General features: G+C 42.8%; 3 protein-coding genes across 3 annotated transcripts; 1 reads left to right on the top strand and 2 right to left on the bottom strand.

Annotated features, from left to right (window-relative positions):
• Positions 1-204: 204 nt before the first annotated feature.
• Positions 205-3154, top strand: LOC113753843 (protein NRT1/ PTR FAMILY 6.1). The gene is made up of 4 exons (XM_027298105.1): positions 205-773; positions 864-1081; positions 1225-1805; positions 2034-3154. The coding sequence occupies exons 1-4, from the start codon at positions 542-544 to the stop codon at positions 2902-2904; spliced, it is 1902 nt and encodes a 633-aa protein (XP_027153906.1). The 5' UTR covers positions 205-541; the 3' UTR covers positions 2905-3154.
• A 1312-nt stretch (positions 3155-4466) lies between these two features.
• LOC113753844 (uncharacterized protein At4g14100-like) lies at positions 4467-7021 on the bottom strand. Its single transcript, XM_027298108.1, has 2 exons — positions 6077-7021; positions 4467-4848 (listed from the first exon to the last, which is right to left on the bottom strand). Exons 1-2 carry the CDS (start codon positions 6699-6701, stop codon positions 4676-4678), a joined length of 798 nt encoding a protein of 265 aa, XP_027153909.1. The 5' UTR covers positions 6702-7021; the 3' UTR covers positions 4467-4675.
• An 854-nt stretch (positions 7022-7875) lies between these two features.
• Positions 7876-14085, bottom strand: LOC113752898. Its single transcript, XM_027296942.1, has 4 exons — positions 12675-14085; positions 10213-10784; positions 9850-10069; positions 7876-9569 (listed from the first exon to the last, which is right to left on the bottom strand). Exons 1-4 carry the CDS (start codon positions 13920-13922, stop codon positions 8217-8219), a joined length of 3393 nt encoding a protein of 1130 aa, XP_027152743.1. The 5' UTR covers positions 13923-14085; the 3' UTR covers positions 7876-8216.
• Between the last annotated feature and the right edge of the window lie 62 nt (positions 14086-14147).

Raw genomic sequence — 14147 nt, 5'->3', positions numbered from 1 at the left:
ATATTCAGTGGTTGGATCACCATTCATTTATTGTTGCTTTTATTATAGTAACACTACTGACTAATGCATCTACTGAGGATGCGAGTGTGTGGGCGGCCGGGCATTTAATACATTGCTTAACTGTCTTCCTTCCCTAATTCTAATTGGTTCATATCTACATGATCTAATCATAATAATGATAACCTCATTCTTCTTCTCATTGCTTTTCTTTTTTCTTCCCTCCCCTCCCCTCCGAATAATTTTACTAATACTAGTAGTAGATGTTTCGAGTGGCGGCGGGGTTCTCATTGCTCTTTCATTTGTTAGCTTAGCTTTGGCTGATTTTTTCCCCATACTTTGGCAACTTCCTTCTCGTCCCTCCCTCCAATTTCTTCTTTACAGTTGGTTATCTGTTTGGAGTTGTTTAACGATCCATCACTCCAAACTGTTGCTGCAAATGCAAAATCATTCTAACTCCTAGTTTTCCTTCCTCTCTGCTCCCTGCCACGAAAAACCATTATACCACCATATATACTGCATCCCTCGCTCTCACGTCAGCAGCATGGCCGGTGCCACAGAGATCGCGTCCCCTGAAGTTTTGCCTGATGACATTTCCTCCTCCGACTCTCTTCGCAGGAAAAAACTGGGCATCTATTTCATTGAATCAGATGACAGGCGGACTGCTTTTAGTGGAGGCTACGTCGGAGGAGGTTCTACGCCAGTTAACATCCATGGAAAGCCCATTTCTATATTATCCAGCACTGGCGGATGGATTGCTGCATTCTTCATCTTCGGTAATCAATGCCCCTACTCCTTTTAAATATCCCATACCCATACTGCAGCCTGCAGCTTAATTATTAGCTGTTACGGGTTTTTTTTGGCAGGCAACGAGATGGCTGAGAGGATGGCCTATTTTGGGCTCTCTGTCAACATGGTGGCATTTATGTTCTACGTCATGCATCGACCCTTCTCAAGTTCTGCCAATGCGGTCAATATTTTCCTGGGAATATCACAGGCCTCCTCTGTGTTTGGCGGTTTCCTTGCCGATGCCTACCTTGGTAGATACTGGACCATAGCCATTTTCGCTACCATCTATCTTGCGGTAATCAATCGTCAAAACCATCCATTACCCTTTTTCCTTCTTTTCACATGCCGGAATCGAGCAAATCTTGGTGGTGGACTAAAATTCTTGCTCTTACTTTGGTGCAATTACTTAGTTTTCTTTTTTCCTTTCAATTTCTCCAGGGTTTAACGGGAATAACCCTGTGTGCTTCCATGAACTTCTTTCTGCCGAACCAAGAGCAGTGTGACCAGATTGCCTTACTTCTGGGCAATTGTGAACCTGCAAAGCCCTGGCAGATGCTTTACCTCTACATAGTCCTCTATGTGACCGGATTTGGCGCGGCCGGTATAAGGCCCTGCGTCTCTTCTTTTGGTGCTGATCAGTTTGATGAAAGAAGTAGAGACTACCAATCACACCTTGACCGCTTCTTCAACTTCTTCTACCTGTCTGTCACGGTTGGAGCCATCGTGGCCTTCACGGCAGTGGTCTACGTCCAAATGAAGCATGGATGGGGCTCTGCCTTTGGTTCGTTGGCCATTGCCATGGGTTTGTCCAACATGGTCTTCTTTCTTGGCACTCCCTTGTACAGGCACCGATTGCCGGGAGGCAGCCCTCTGACTCGTGTTGCGCAGGTTCTCGTGGCTGCTTTCCGCAAGAGGAATGCTTCTTTTGATAGTGGCGACTTTGTAGGCTTGTATGAACTTCCTGGCAAAAGATCTGCTATCAGAGGAAGCAGCAAAATAGCTCATACTGATGATTTCAGGTAACTCCTAATTCTTTCTTTCCGTTACCCTGAAAAGACTAGATCATTTGCAATATAATATGGTGGCAATTGCCGAGATAAATCTTCAAACTTTCTGAACAATTGACATCCTCTCTCTCACTCGAAGCACCACAAGATCCGCCCACCTACATTCCTGAATCATTTTAACCAGGCACTAGCATATACGTGTAACACTACTTGTTAACCAGGCACTTTTGGCCTGCGCAGATGTCTGGACAAAGCTGCACTGCAACTGAAAGAAGATGGTGCTGACCCAAGTCCTTGGCGGCTCTGCACCGTGACGCAAGTAGAAGAAGTTAAAATTCTTCTAAAGCTCGTACCTGTTCCGCTATGCACTGTGATGCTCAATTTGATCTTAACAGAATACCTGACCCTCTCAGTGCAGCAGGTATATACGTTAAATACTCACATCGGTGGTTTGAAGCTCCCGGTTACATGCATGCCAGTCTTTCCTGGCCTCAGCATTTTTTTGCTACTCTCCTTTTACTATTCCGTGTTTGTCCCGCTGTCAAGACGCGTCACTGGTCACCCCCATGGCGCTTCTCAGCTTCAGAGGGTAGGCATTGGTTTGGCAGTTTCGATCTTGTCTGTGGCATGGGCTGGTGGTTTTGAGAGGTACAGGAGACACTATGCCGTTGAACACGGTTACGAGGCCAGCTTTCTCACTCCCATGCCCGACCTAAGTGCATACTGGTTGTTGATTCAGTATTGTCTGATTGGGATTGCTGAAGTGTTCTGCATAGTTGGGCTGTTAGAATTTCTCTACGAAGAAGCTCCTGATGCCATGAGGAGCATAGGTTCAGCTTATGCGGCTGTTGCTGGAGGGCTAGGTTGCTTTGCAGCCACCATATTGAACAGCATTGTGAAATCTGTGACAGGCAACGGAGAAACTAGACGACCATCGTGGCTGTCCCAGAACGTAAACACGGGGCGGTTTGATTACTTCTATTGGCTTCTTACAGTTTTGAGTGTGATAAACTTTGCCGCCTTCTTGTATGCAGCACATTGTTACCAGTACAGAAAAAAGGAGCGGGGAGAAATGAGGGAACCATCAAGCATACAATCTAGTCATGGTTAACAGAATTATAGGAACTTTCTTATTATTACAGAAGAACAAAGGAACCTCTTTCTTCTTTACCATTTAAGTACAATTTCTTACCTTCCAGTAAGCAGAATTTGATAATGGAGTCTAGTCCTACAATTCATGTGTTCCCCCCTCCCCCGTCAAAAAAACCCACCGGTAAAAAAAAAAAAAACTGTCCCGATCTGAAACAAGTTGCAATGCAGCTCTTTGTAATTTTTCATTAATATTATCTTGAATTCACATATTGAAATGGAATTGCTTTTGCTAATTTAGCCGAAATCAATTAAGTCAATACAAAACCATAATACCATTCACTCGCAACTGGTCACAACATACCTTGCCATGGAAAGGACAGCTCTCACTTCTTTCCGTCCATTCATTTATACAACCCAGGTCAAAGTGATCAGAGCATATCGATGTGATTTAGCATTCTCTTCAGTATATTCTACTCCAGCTTAGATCAATAACTGCTAAACGAAGGACAGAAAGTGTTTCTTCTGCGAAATGCATTAATAATGGACACAATGATTTTGAACAGGAAGATTAAAGTACCTTCTAAACATGTAGAACAGAGATCGTCTTCTTCAGTGGTTCTGTATAGACTACCCTGTGGAATACTTTGACTGGCTTTAATTTTCCTGATGTTGGTTCTACTGCAGAGTCCACTCTGTCCCATTCTTTCCCAGAGCCCAGCAGTTCCATCATACCAAATGCCTTGTTAGTCCCCTCAAGAGGTAACTTGAGAATGAAAAATACTAGCCTTCCCAGAACTTCTTAATGTCGAAGATGAGTATTAGCCAACAATATCAAATACAGGCATCGACATATACACAAACTCTCCCTCAATTAAAAGCTCAAAAAAGCAGGTAACTGTCAGAGGAAATGGCACATGGTTGCATTGTGAATAGCTATATAGAACGCTTGCTTTTCTTAGTGACAACTTCTTCACAAGTAAAAGCAGCAGAGTGTTTAAGATCAGAAAAATATAGCTTGTTTCTAGAGAGGGGAATGCCAAAGAAGATAACAGGAATTTCCTTTTCTTTATTTCCTAGACGTTTTTCTTCAGCTACTAGCATAATATGGGGGCGAGGGTCATTTACATAGAAGTGGTAGAGAGCTTACTCCACTAGAAATCTGGCGGAGGAGCATGCAGTGGATCTCGGAATTTCTTGCAAACGCTCCTTTCTCCTCAGCAAAGTGAAAGCTCCTGCCTCTTGGATCTTGGCAACAATCTCAGATTGGTTGTTGCATTTCATGGAATTGTCAAAAATACAAAGTTGAAGTTGATACATATAGCTAGCTACTCTGCCTTAGGACATGTATAATAGTTCCTTATTGGCACTCTAGATTGCTTCACAAACACTGCCAAAGAATTACTAATACTGACCGAAATAGATGGAAAACAACTAACTTTAACTCACCATATGACAATAATCAAATGTACATGTCATGTGGATGGACAAAAGCATCTTGCAGCTATATACAGACCAATGATCCTGCCCTCCGAACAGCAATAGTTTCCCAACAACCAAGTGAAAATAATTGCATCAACAGAGTAACCAAATCATAACCTTTTATATAATAGGGCCTCTAAAAAGTGAAGAGCAATATAAACAAAAGATAACTACATTGGAACAAGAATGTTTAGGTTCCAGAGTAAGTTGACTACTATAGCACAGATCAAGGTTATTCAAATAAAAAAAAATGTACTTTGTTGCCACAGGACCAGGCATGGGTTACTACATGAGATATATGGTAGGACGCTTCAAACTCTGGCAGAATAAGTCATCCAAGGATTTTCCAGTTTTTGTGCACAGAAAGCGCTCTCTCTGGTATCAGTTTCTTCATCGACCTCCTCAAAGCAATACACTGGTGCCTGCCATTTCGCATCCTCAAGTACTGCTCCTACTTCAAATGTCATGACATGAATTGATCTTCCTGCAAAGATGAACTAGCGGTTTACCAGAACTTGTTGCAAGAAAGAAAGAAAGAACCAAAACAGAGCTGTAGATCAACAGAAGCTAAAAGACATATTTCTTGAAATCTTACACGAGTCACTGCAATTGTAGAAATCAACTGTTCTGGGAAGAGATATTTTACGATACAAAGACACAAAAAATTGAAATAGCTTCAAGTACAGTGCTATTGTAGAGGAGGTTCACAGTACACAAACAGCTTTAGCCACAATGCTACTCCAAATCTAAGAAAGGTTATTCATGCGAGGAGCAAAATAGGAGGAGGAGTCCTGCACTTGAAACTGAAAGAACTAAGCAAAAGTACGGCGTTAGAAATGAAGCATGCAGGTAGACTTAATCAATGGCAGACACAATACAAAAGAAAGAACATAAAACCAATCACTTGGTCTGATGGTTGTCTAACCTCATAGCCCCTTACACCACTTCAGTTAATAGTAGCTCAAAAAATGAGGGGGGAAGAGGGAGAGGACCTAATATATTACATAGGGGATGGTAAATATGTTTCTGTATACATATCAAACAGAGGAGCAATTGAGTAGTACTCTGTCTTTCAAAGCAAAGCTGTGTAAGAATAGCATGTGTTGTAAATCTGCTAACTGGTAGCATGATGCTGTCCAATTTGCTGGTGGTTCTATTTGGCAGGGTTCCTTGAACAGAGTTGAAATATTGCATGTGTTATTTTATCGCTGTAACTGGTTTTCACAGGAAAAACCAAAATTTTACTAGCTAACTTTTGCCTAAGTAAGAAAGTAACATAAGAATATGCCTAGGAGATAAGCTACTAGTGCTCATTTTACCAGGTAATGAACGTCCCAGGTTTGGATCAAAGAAATTGCATACAAGTCCATGCTCACTAATTTGTCATGATGAAAGAAATAGAATAGTTTTAGCTAGCAATAGCATAGAGGGGTATTATGAGGTAGAAAATGAAGAAGCCTTTTTTTTTTTACCCATTATTTCCTGAACATGCAAACATGCATGATGCAGCAGAATTCTGGAAGGGAATGCAAATTTTGCAAATAAATAGAGAACGCAGTCAGGAGATGATAAACTGAGAATAGATCAGGAATATCAATCTTGGGAAAAGGTTGAAATGAGTGGTGAGAAGGGGTAAGGTTTATGATCATGGAAGAGCGTTGCGGATTTTATGAATGGTAATAATTGTAGCCAGGTAGGTAGCAGAGACTCGCCAGTATAGAAGAGCCAGTGAACGGGCCTTTTAGTGACAACGTCCTCGTAGTACCAGATGAAGTCCAGCTTCTCCCAAACATTGCAGAGGAAGCCGTCGACGTGGCGTTGGCCCAGATAGGAGGCGCCGTCGAGCCAGTTGGGACGGAGAATCCCAACGTCGAGCTGAGCAGAGCGGCATGAGGGTGGGGTGGAGGATGGGTGGTGGTGGTCAGGGAGGGTGTAGAAGAAGGAGGTGCCATTATTCCACTCGAGGTCATAGAGGATGGAGTCACTGTCCTGGAGCTGGTCGCGGATGATGTTGAAGTTGCGGCCGTTGGGCCAGTCGTACCAGAGGTCGATGAGGCTGAGGGATCCAGTGAAGTTGACAAAGAGGATGGAGTGGAATTGGTGGGGCCAGGGCCTGGGAGTTGGGGGATCAGCCTCCGCCTCGTCCTCACCTTCTGCTGCTGCTGATGATGCCAGAGGCACTGGCACGGCCGCGGCCGCGGCCACATGAGGGAAGCCGCCGCCGCTGCTGCTGAGACTCATGATCAGCCTCCAAGTCCATAGCCACAACATCAACATCGTCATCATCATCGTATGACGACCACTCATTAGTCGTCTGCTATGAATGGTGTTACTCATCAATAGCTAACCTCTCTGTGCTCCTTTCTCAGCTCAGAGACCCTCCAATCCAACGCCAAATATATATATATATATACAGCACTCGTATGCAATAATGAGCCCCGAGTGTGGTTGTTTACCAGAGCCCAGAGCCAGAACCAGAGCCAGCGGAATGGAAATTACTATAAATACTAGGAAGGAAGCCCCTGAAGTATATTTGTAGGTGGGGTTTTCTTTTTGGACCATCAGATTGACGGATAAGAAATAGTAGCAAGAAGGATGGGTAAATACCGTCACTCTTCCACTCCCTACTACGGTACAGCCACTGCTCAGTACTTTCTGCTACACCACGTGTCTCTCCGATGATGAGCAGCCAGTGACCCAAGAACCACACCCCTTCCCCCACAGCTCCCCCAAAAAAACAAAGTGATTAATTTCTCGTGGTTTTTCGGTGGTAGAAATATGCACTAGTAGTGTTCTTAATCACTGAGCTTTTAGCTCAGCGGTCAAATCCCTTTTTGGATGGTAAGTCTGGTTCAAACTTTAATTACAAGAAAAAAATTCAAAAGATGGTATCAAAACATTCTTTTAGTCTAATGGATTTGTATACTTACAAGTTTCTTACACAGTTACACAGTCTTAATGTTAATGTCAGAACACCTCTTTAGTCTAGTCAAATATATACACCTATTAATTTCTTACATAATTTCTTTAGACTCTCCTTTTTAAATAGGATAAATTAAATTATACAAATGTTATCGTTACCAATAAAATTAAAAAACAAAAAAAAAGGACTATTTAGTGTTCTCATCCATCTCCAACCTGACGGTGAACCCTTTTTTTTTAAAAAAAAAAAAGATTAGGCCATTGGGGTAATAAAATGATGATGGACAGCATGGGCGTGACAATGCTCACACGGGTGTGATTAATGCTTGTATAGAAGTAGAACTAGGCTGGGCCTTCTTCATCCATTCCCTTTAGTTTTAGGTACCAAACTCAGCCTGGCCTCACAAAACACTTCTTCATCCAGCCCACTTTCTTCACCTCACCGTCCTAATGGCCCCATAGACCCCATTGGTATCTTTTCCAGGGAAACAGAAAGGACAGAAGCTATTTGCTATTTTGCAGCCAGGTGTGCAATGGTGGCCACTTTCTTATGGATCCGCACCATGTGTTAAAAAGTTATCAACAGAAATTCATTCAACCGTCCCTCTTCGCACTTCACCTTTTATTTTGACAAAACAAGAAATTATCCGAAAATGATTAATTGCCGGATACTGCCAAGTCCCAACAAAGTTAGCGGAGCGGAGCCATTCGTTTCTCAGGTCCCCAAAACTGCTTTTTCACCAACTCTCATTGCCTATCCTAACCGGGCTTAGGCAAATGGGAACCAAAATGATGACCAGGGCGCGCAACTAGCAGGGAAATCTTTCATACCTGATTTCAAAATTGCCTGGAGCAGAGTGGGGGAAGGAAAAACAAAAACAAAAAAAAAAAGACAAAAACACTATTCTACAGCGTATTTCAATTTCCTATCTAAATATACTTCAAGCCTGTGATGTGTTGTTGTCTTGAAATTAGGTACTGGGCCAAGGAATATATAATCCCCAGAAGCCCTAGTATCTTAACCTTGAGGACATCAGTTATAATGATGGAAGGAATATTAAGGGGTATGGTGAGCAGCGGAGTTGAGTCGTTCCGTCTCGTGTAGCTCCACACAAAGCGATTAAAAAGGATGTGACTCGGGAACGTCAGAATGAGAAGCGCCAAATTCTTGACACCAAAGAACCAATCGTGCCCTCCTATTTCCAAGCTCCACCCTGGATTTCCATGCCATACATCTTCCCATATGCCATACAACGCAGTCAACACCAAGTAGCCCGAGATGGCTACAGTAACGGGGAAGTACCTTTGCTTGTCCCCAAATCCAGCAACAAAATCAGAGTCCTGGTTGAGAAGTAGCAAGATGGGGGCCAAGAAAAATATTGCTCGGTTTGAGCCACCAGTAAGATTGACATTCAATATCAGGCATATCGCAAAGCACATGATGGTGGCCACGTTACCAACTGCGGGCATCCAAGCCCCCTCAGCAGCCATTCTCTTTATCGTGAAGGTTGGCACAGCGGAGGCCCTGCGCATCTGCATGAATCTTAACCTCGGAGGGACGCTGGCTGTGCCATTTTGACCAGACTGGCTGTGTCTAAGTCCGCCCCTTTCAGTGACCTTTTCTCGTAGAAGCGAAGCCAACTCAAACTTTATCTCAAGTGCAATAAGCATGAAGATTGCTGCATATAGACCAAGAAGTGATGTCCTTGCACCCTCAACAGCCAGCAGCGTAGCTAGTTTGTTATCTTCCACCTCCAAATCTCCAACTCCACCGTCTCCGAGCAGGCTTTTGTTGTTTCTCACCTGGCCCTCCAATAGATAAGTGACTGGGAAGAGAGCAACCAGTAGTGCGAATACCCATGGCAGAAGCTTTGTACTCGAGGCAGATGGGAAATGTGTGAAGACCACAAACACAGAGGTGCATACCATGGTGATAACAATCAGGAGATGCAGCATTGCAGTCTGCAAAAAGTACTCCGCAGATATATATACTCCAAGTGCAATTCCAACGGCAATGGAGTAAAATGTCCTCAATTCAACTATGTACTTAATAGGAAGGATGGAGGCGATAGCTGCTAGAGTAAGCAAGATTGCTGCAATTAGCAGCCATGCAGGCCATGAGGGCTTTGATGCTATAAAACCATATATGGAAATGTCATCTGAAGATTGCCGAGCAGCTTTGATTATGTCTGAGCTATACGTCCATGACATGGGGATTGGCGGCTGCATCAAAATGAATAATACACCTGTTGCCACCACCAACAACAAGCATCTCTTTGCAGACTGCATATAAGAAAGTGAAGTTAACAAACCAATCAAAACTATTAAATTTAGGGGGAAAAAAACTAATGAAAGAAATTTAGAGCACTAAAACCACATTGCTTTAAAAAAATATTGACAAGGGTTGTGAATTTACTGAGTACAACAACTGAAAGATTAGCTTCATATAGAGCAGTAGATTATGTATATATGCTCTTGTCAATTCAATGGTCTCCAACAATATTAACTTGAATATAACACCAAGAAATATGGTGACAAAATTATGAAAACCAAGAATTAGTACCATTGCATGTGAGAAGTGAAGAGCAACAATTGGCACGCAAGCTAACCCCACCAAAAGAATGCAGGTGCCCAATAGTAAACCATCAGATGGAGGTCTACCATTCCACCATTGAAGAGCTTCAAAAATCGTTTCTCGACAAAACCAAACAGCTAATGCAACCACACCACCATGCGCATAGGCCTGCCATGGTTTCATCTTTGAGGCAGTTCTAGACTTATCTCTGCAAAGTAAGATCAGCGAGAAGTTTGCCATGTTATTTTCGAAAAGAATCTAGTATGATCTCTTCATTAAAAATGAAATAATATAGCGAGAGAGAGAGAGAGAGAGAGAGAGAGAGAGAGAGTATAAAAGTTCAGCAATTACTTGTATAGAAGTAGAGGAGGAGAAACAGCCAGCAGAAGAACAGCTGACACCCACAATACAGCCTTGGATGCCATGACAAGCATAGCAAGCTTAGAACAATACAAGCAAGTTAGTATCCAAACTGCCTTCGGCCCAATCCTATAATCCACAGAAAGTCTCCTCACAAGTGCTAAACCAAAGAAAGTAGTCATCATAACCATGTAACTTGGATACATTACATCATCCTCCATTCCATAGTAATATACATTGGAGTAATTGAAAAACCGGTTTTCAACATAGCATAGGAGCAAAGCATGGCTAACCAAACAAGCCTCCATCAAGACATGGAGTTTCGGTGGAAGAAGAGCTAAACCAGGAACAGCCATTGCTAGGATAACACTACCAACTATCAGCTTACAGAAGGATTTTAAAGACATGCCTGCCATCCAAATATTGAGATCCCAGTAATTATGCATCACAAACCACGTAACCATCAGGCTACCCAGTACAACAAAGGCAAAGTAGGATGATAGACTCTTTTTCGTGAAAAAACGGGCCAAATAAAATCCAGCTACTGATGGAAGCGGAATGAACTGCAGAAAAATGGAAGAAGGAACTTCAGAAAAATACAGATAACTAAGCAAAGAAAGGCAAATTTGGAGGTGACACCAGAAAGTAAATCTTACTTCCACAGCCTCCACTAGAACAACAAGACTAATAAACATAAATGGTGGTTGACAGATTCTATTAAGTTTGACATTACAGAGACTTACAACTGAGATACTTTACTGTCGAGATTACAGGCTTGTTTTACCAAAAATTTGGTATATGGAAGAGATTGTATGCAAGTTGGAGGTTTGGAGGTTTCCCACAAAAAACAAACTATAAGAGGAGTTTCTTTGATGAGAAAAAATCACATGTTTCATATTTCTTAGTTAGGAATGACCACTGAATTTAGTTATGCTATTTAATTTGGAAAAGGAGTCAACCATAGCAGCAACAGATAAAACCAAACAAATGCGCACTGAAAGGTCTTGAATCAAGTTCAATTACCAAATCCCTTATGGATATATACATATATGTCTATCTGCATACACGTATATATTTATATATAATATATGTACATACATACACATAAACATATACATGTGTATGTGTAATTATCTCTGTATAAATTGACTACAGAGAACGTGGAGAGAAATGTATTTTCAACAGCACATCAGAGTAGTGGAAAACATGACCAGAATATTTCCAACCATTAAGAAGAGGAAGAACTGCTTCTTGACAATATTTCTCAACAAATGCACAAAGAAAGCATCATTGCCCATTCAATGAAATGTAATTCAATCATTTTATGGCTCATTCTAACAACTTAGCCCCTGCTTTCTTCATTACAGCCCAAGTGAAGAAAAAAATGAACAGAGGTAGCATTGGGATCCTGGTTCTTTCCACTTCAGACAATGCACTCAAATATGTAAATAGTCAAATGTAACCTCTTGTTTTTAAAACTCTCACATATTTCTCTTACATACTTGTTTGCTTTTTGTCTGAATATACAATGAAGACTTTAGCAGCATGATCTCCTTTTTATTATTTTAAGCAACTAGATGTCAAGGGTAACCACAGCAATCTTCAGTTAGCAAAATGGCTAATGACATTAGTCCCTTCTGGTAAAAGCTCAAAGGTACTACATGACCTATAAGTTTCATCAGAACCAACAACAATGGCTGATATAAAAAAAACTTTGATGGATAATAAAAGAGATTGAACAAAGAATAACCCTATCATGAAGCTATTACTTTGAGCTAGGCGAGTTTCTGTAGAGACAATCATATGGTCATTCACAGTCTCATGGCAAGCCCACAAGCATAAAACAGTCCTTTCCGTAATTATTAGATTTCCGTAGAGCAGGAAGTTGTTCTTTTTTCAACTATCATAGTTTCCAAATGTTAAAAAACCAAGGAACAAAATCTAGCTTAAAAGTCCTTTCCGTAATTATTAGATTTCCATATGAAAGGCAATGTTTTAAGTTTTTCATTTTCCATTTCGTATATGTGTTACTCAGCGCCAGGTAAGCCATACTTTAGTCTTCTTCCCATTTCTCTATGAGATCACTTACACCTTAACAGTAGCACCCACTTCTTTATGTTAATTTACTACCAAAATCCATGATGTATCCCCCATACGCGAATTTAACCAAAGTTCAATAAAGATGCCCTGCTCCTACAAGAAAATCTTTCTTCCTCAAAATTAATTTAATAGTTCTATTTGAACCTAGGTTGGTGATGATGAGAAACCTGAATTCAAGTTCGCTCGAGTTTGAAAAATGCAGGCTTTTCAAACTATGTTGGTCAACCAATTATCAACAAGACAAAAACAAAATTATTAATTTCGTAATGTTCATAATACATTATAGCAACATAAGTTCTATCATGTGAGAAGGGAATTGGATTTCTTTCCAAGGCAAAGAAGTAGATACAAACCAATACAGGAAATCCGACAACTATAGCCCCAGCAGCACTAACAAGGACAGACAAAGAAGTGAACACCGTTGAGCCAAAAGCATCCGAAACCATGCCGAGTGCATAAGCACCGGCAGCGGCTGCTCCTCCAAGCATTGAGATGGTGACAAGCAGATAATTAAAAGGAGGTGGCACCTGAATGTATCGACCAAACGAATGGAAAACAACCCTGACCTCCAGACAAAGTACAACCACAAGCAAAGCAATCGCACCATTGACCAAGCGGATACTGTGGAGCTGGCGGTCGTTCTTAGTGAGCCACCGAAGAGCCCCCCCGGTGGAAGCATACAGTTGAAAGAGAAAGGGAACGAAGAAAAGGAGAAACAAATCACAGATAGAAGCAGCAGAGGAAAATAGGATGGAGTAATGGGAAGCAATGTGGAATAGCAAAGGGAAGAAGAGGAGATTCAGGGTGTGCAGGCAACTGTCGAGCTGGCCGAGGATGAGACTTTCATCGGGAACCTCCCCACCATGGTAGCTGACCTCCTGCTTCATCTTGAACGATGACACGCGGGGGATGGAGAAAATCCAGTAGAAAACGCAATTGAAAGCCATTAGGTAATAGGCGGCGTTGACCATTCCGACGGCCGAGACTGTGGCCCAAGCGAAGATGGAGGAAGCCAAGATGGGAACGCACGCGAACAGGAGGCGCTCCAAGGCCAGGACGATGGTGGGATACTCGATTTGGATCCACTTGAACTGGAGGGAGACCCATACCCCTATCAAGAAATTGGTAAGGGCGCAGGCGAAGGAGGCGAGGAGACCGAGAGAGACGGAATTGAAGGTGGAAAGCAGGAGGGAGGAGCTGAAGAAGAAGGCGATCTGAGCGGCGATGAGGGAGAACCAGACGGCGAAGAAGGAGCCAGGCTTGAAGTTGAGGGAGTCGAGGATGTAGGCAATCATAAGACCTAAGGTGAGGGTGGCGAGGACAGGAGTTCCGCCGAGGTCGAGGAGGAAGGCAGCGCAGGGGACTAATGCAAGGGCAATTCTGGCGTTATGGGCGAAGGTCGAAGGGGAGAATCGGGAGCCCTTAAGGAGAGATCTAGAGGTGGAGCTGCGGGAGCTGCTACTGCCGGCGGCGGCGTATACTGAAGAAGCTGAATTGGGGCTAGGGTAAGCATCGCCGCCGACGCCGTTGAAAGAAGGGGCGCTGACGGAGGTCGAGATATAGGGTCGGAAGGAACGGGGTTGGAGCTCCGGCGGAAACATAATGGATCTCCCAAATGCGTAGTAGTTGCAGTCGTATGAGTGGTCTAGTCCTCCGGGCGGGAGGCCTCCGCTGATGGGGTGCGGGACTGGATTATTGCTGAAGGGGGTTGGCTCTTTCGGACTGTTTTGACTCCTCACACTATCATCTCATCTCTCTCCCTGTCGAAACGCAGTGACGTGTTCCTTGCTCTAAGGGCCGTCGGATCCTACTTAAACGGGTCCGAG

The sequence above is a fragment of the Coffea eugenioides genome, chromosome 11 (genome assembly GCF_003713205.1).
Source record: "Coffea eugenioides isolate CCC68of chromosome 11, Ceug_1.0, whole genome shotgun sequence".
Lineage (NCBI taxonomy): Eukaryota > Viridiplantae > Streptophyta > Magnoliopsida > Gentianales > Rubiaceae > Coffea > Coffea eugenioides.
Note: the sequence above shows the minus strand (reverse complement) of the source record. Positions and strands in the feature narration are given on the sequence as shown.

What these genes read in the sequence shown, in the direction of transcription:
- LOC113753844 (XM_027298108.1), bottom strand. Translation starts at nt 6,701, where the DNA reads ATGAGTAACACCATTCATAGCAGACGACTAATGAGTGGTCGTCATACG. An exon ending in TCACTGGCTCTTCTATACTG is followed by an intron (nt 4,849 to 6,076) that starts GCGAGTCTCTGC and finishes TCATCTTTGCAG; the next exon opens with GAAGATCAATTCATGTCATG.
- LOC113753843 (XM_027298105.1), top strand. Translation starts at nt 542, where the DNA reads ATGGCCGGTGCCACAGAGATCGCGTCCCCTGAAGTTTTGCCTGATGAC. An exon ending in TGCTGCATTCTTCATCTTCG is followed by an intron (nt 774 to 863) that starts GTAATCAATGCC and finishes TTTTTTTGGCAG; the next exon opens with GCAACGAGATGGCTGAGAGG. An exon ending in GCTCATACTGATGATTTCAG is followed by an intron (nt 1,806 to 2,033) that starts GTAACTCCTAAT and finishes TGGCCTGCGCAG; the next exon opens with ATGTCTGGACAAAGCTGCAC.
- LOC113752898 (XM_027296942.1), bottom strand. Translation starts at nt 13,922, where the DNA reads ATGTTTCCGCCGGAGCTCCAACCCCGTTCCTTCCGACCCTATATCTCG. An exon ending in TTGTCGGATTTCCTGTATTG is followed by an intron (nt 10,785 to 12,674) that starts GTTTGTATCTAC and finishes ATTTTTCTGCAG; the next exon opens with TTCATTCCGCTTCCATCAGT. An exon ending in CCTCCTCTACTTCTATACAA is followed by an intron (nt 10,070 to 10,212) that starts GTAATTGCTGAA and finishes CTTACTTTGCAG; the next exon opens with AGATAAGTCTAGAACTGCCT.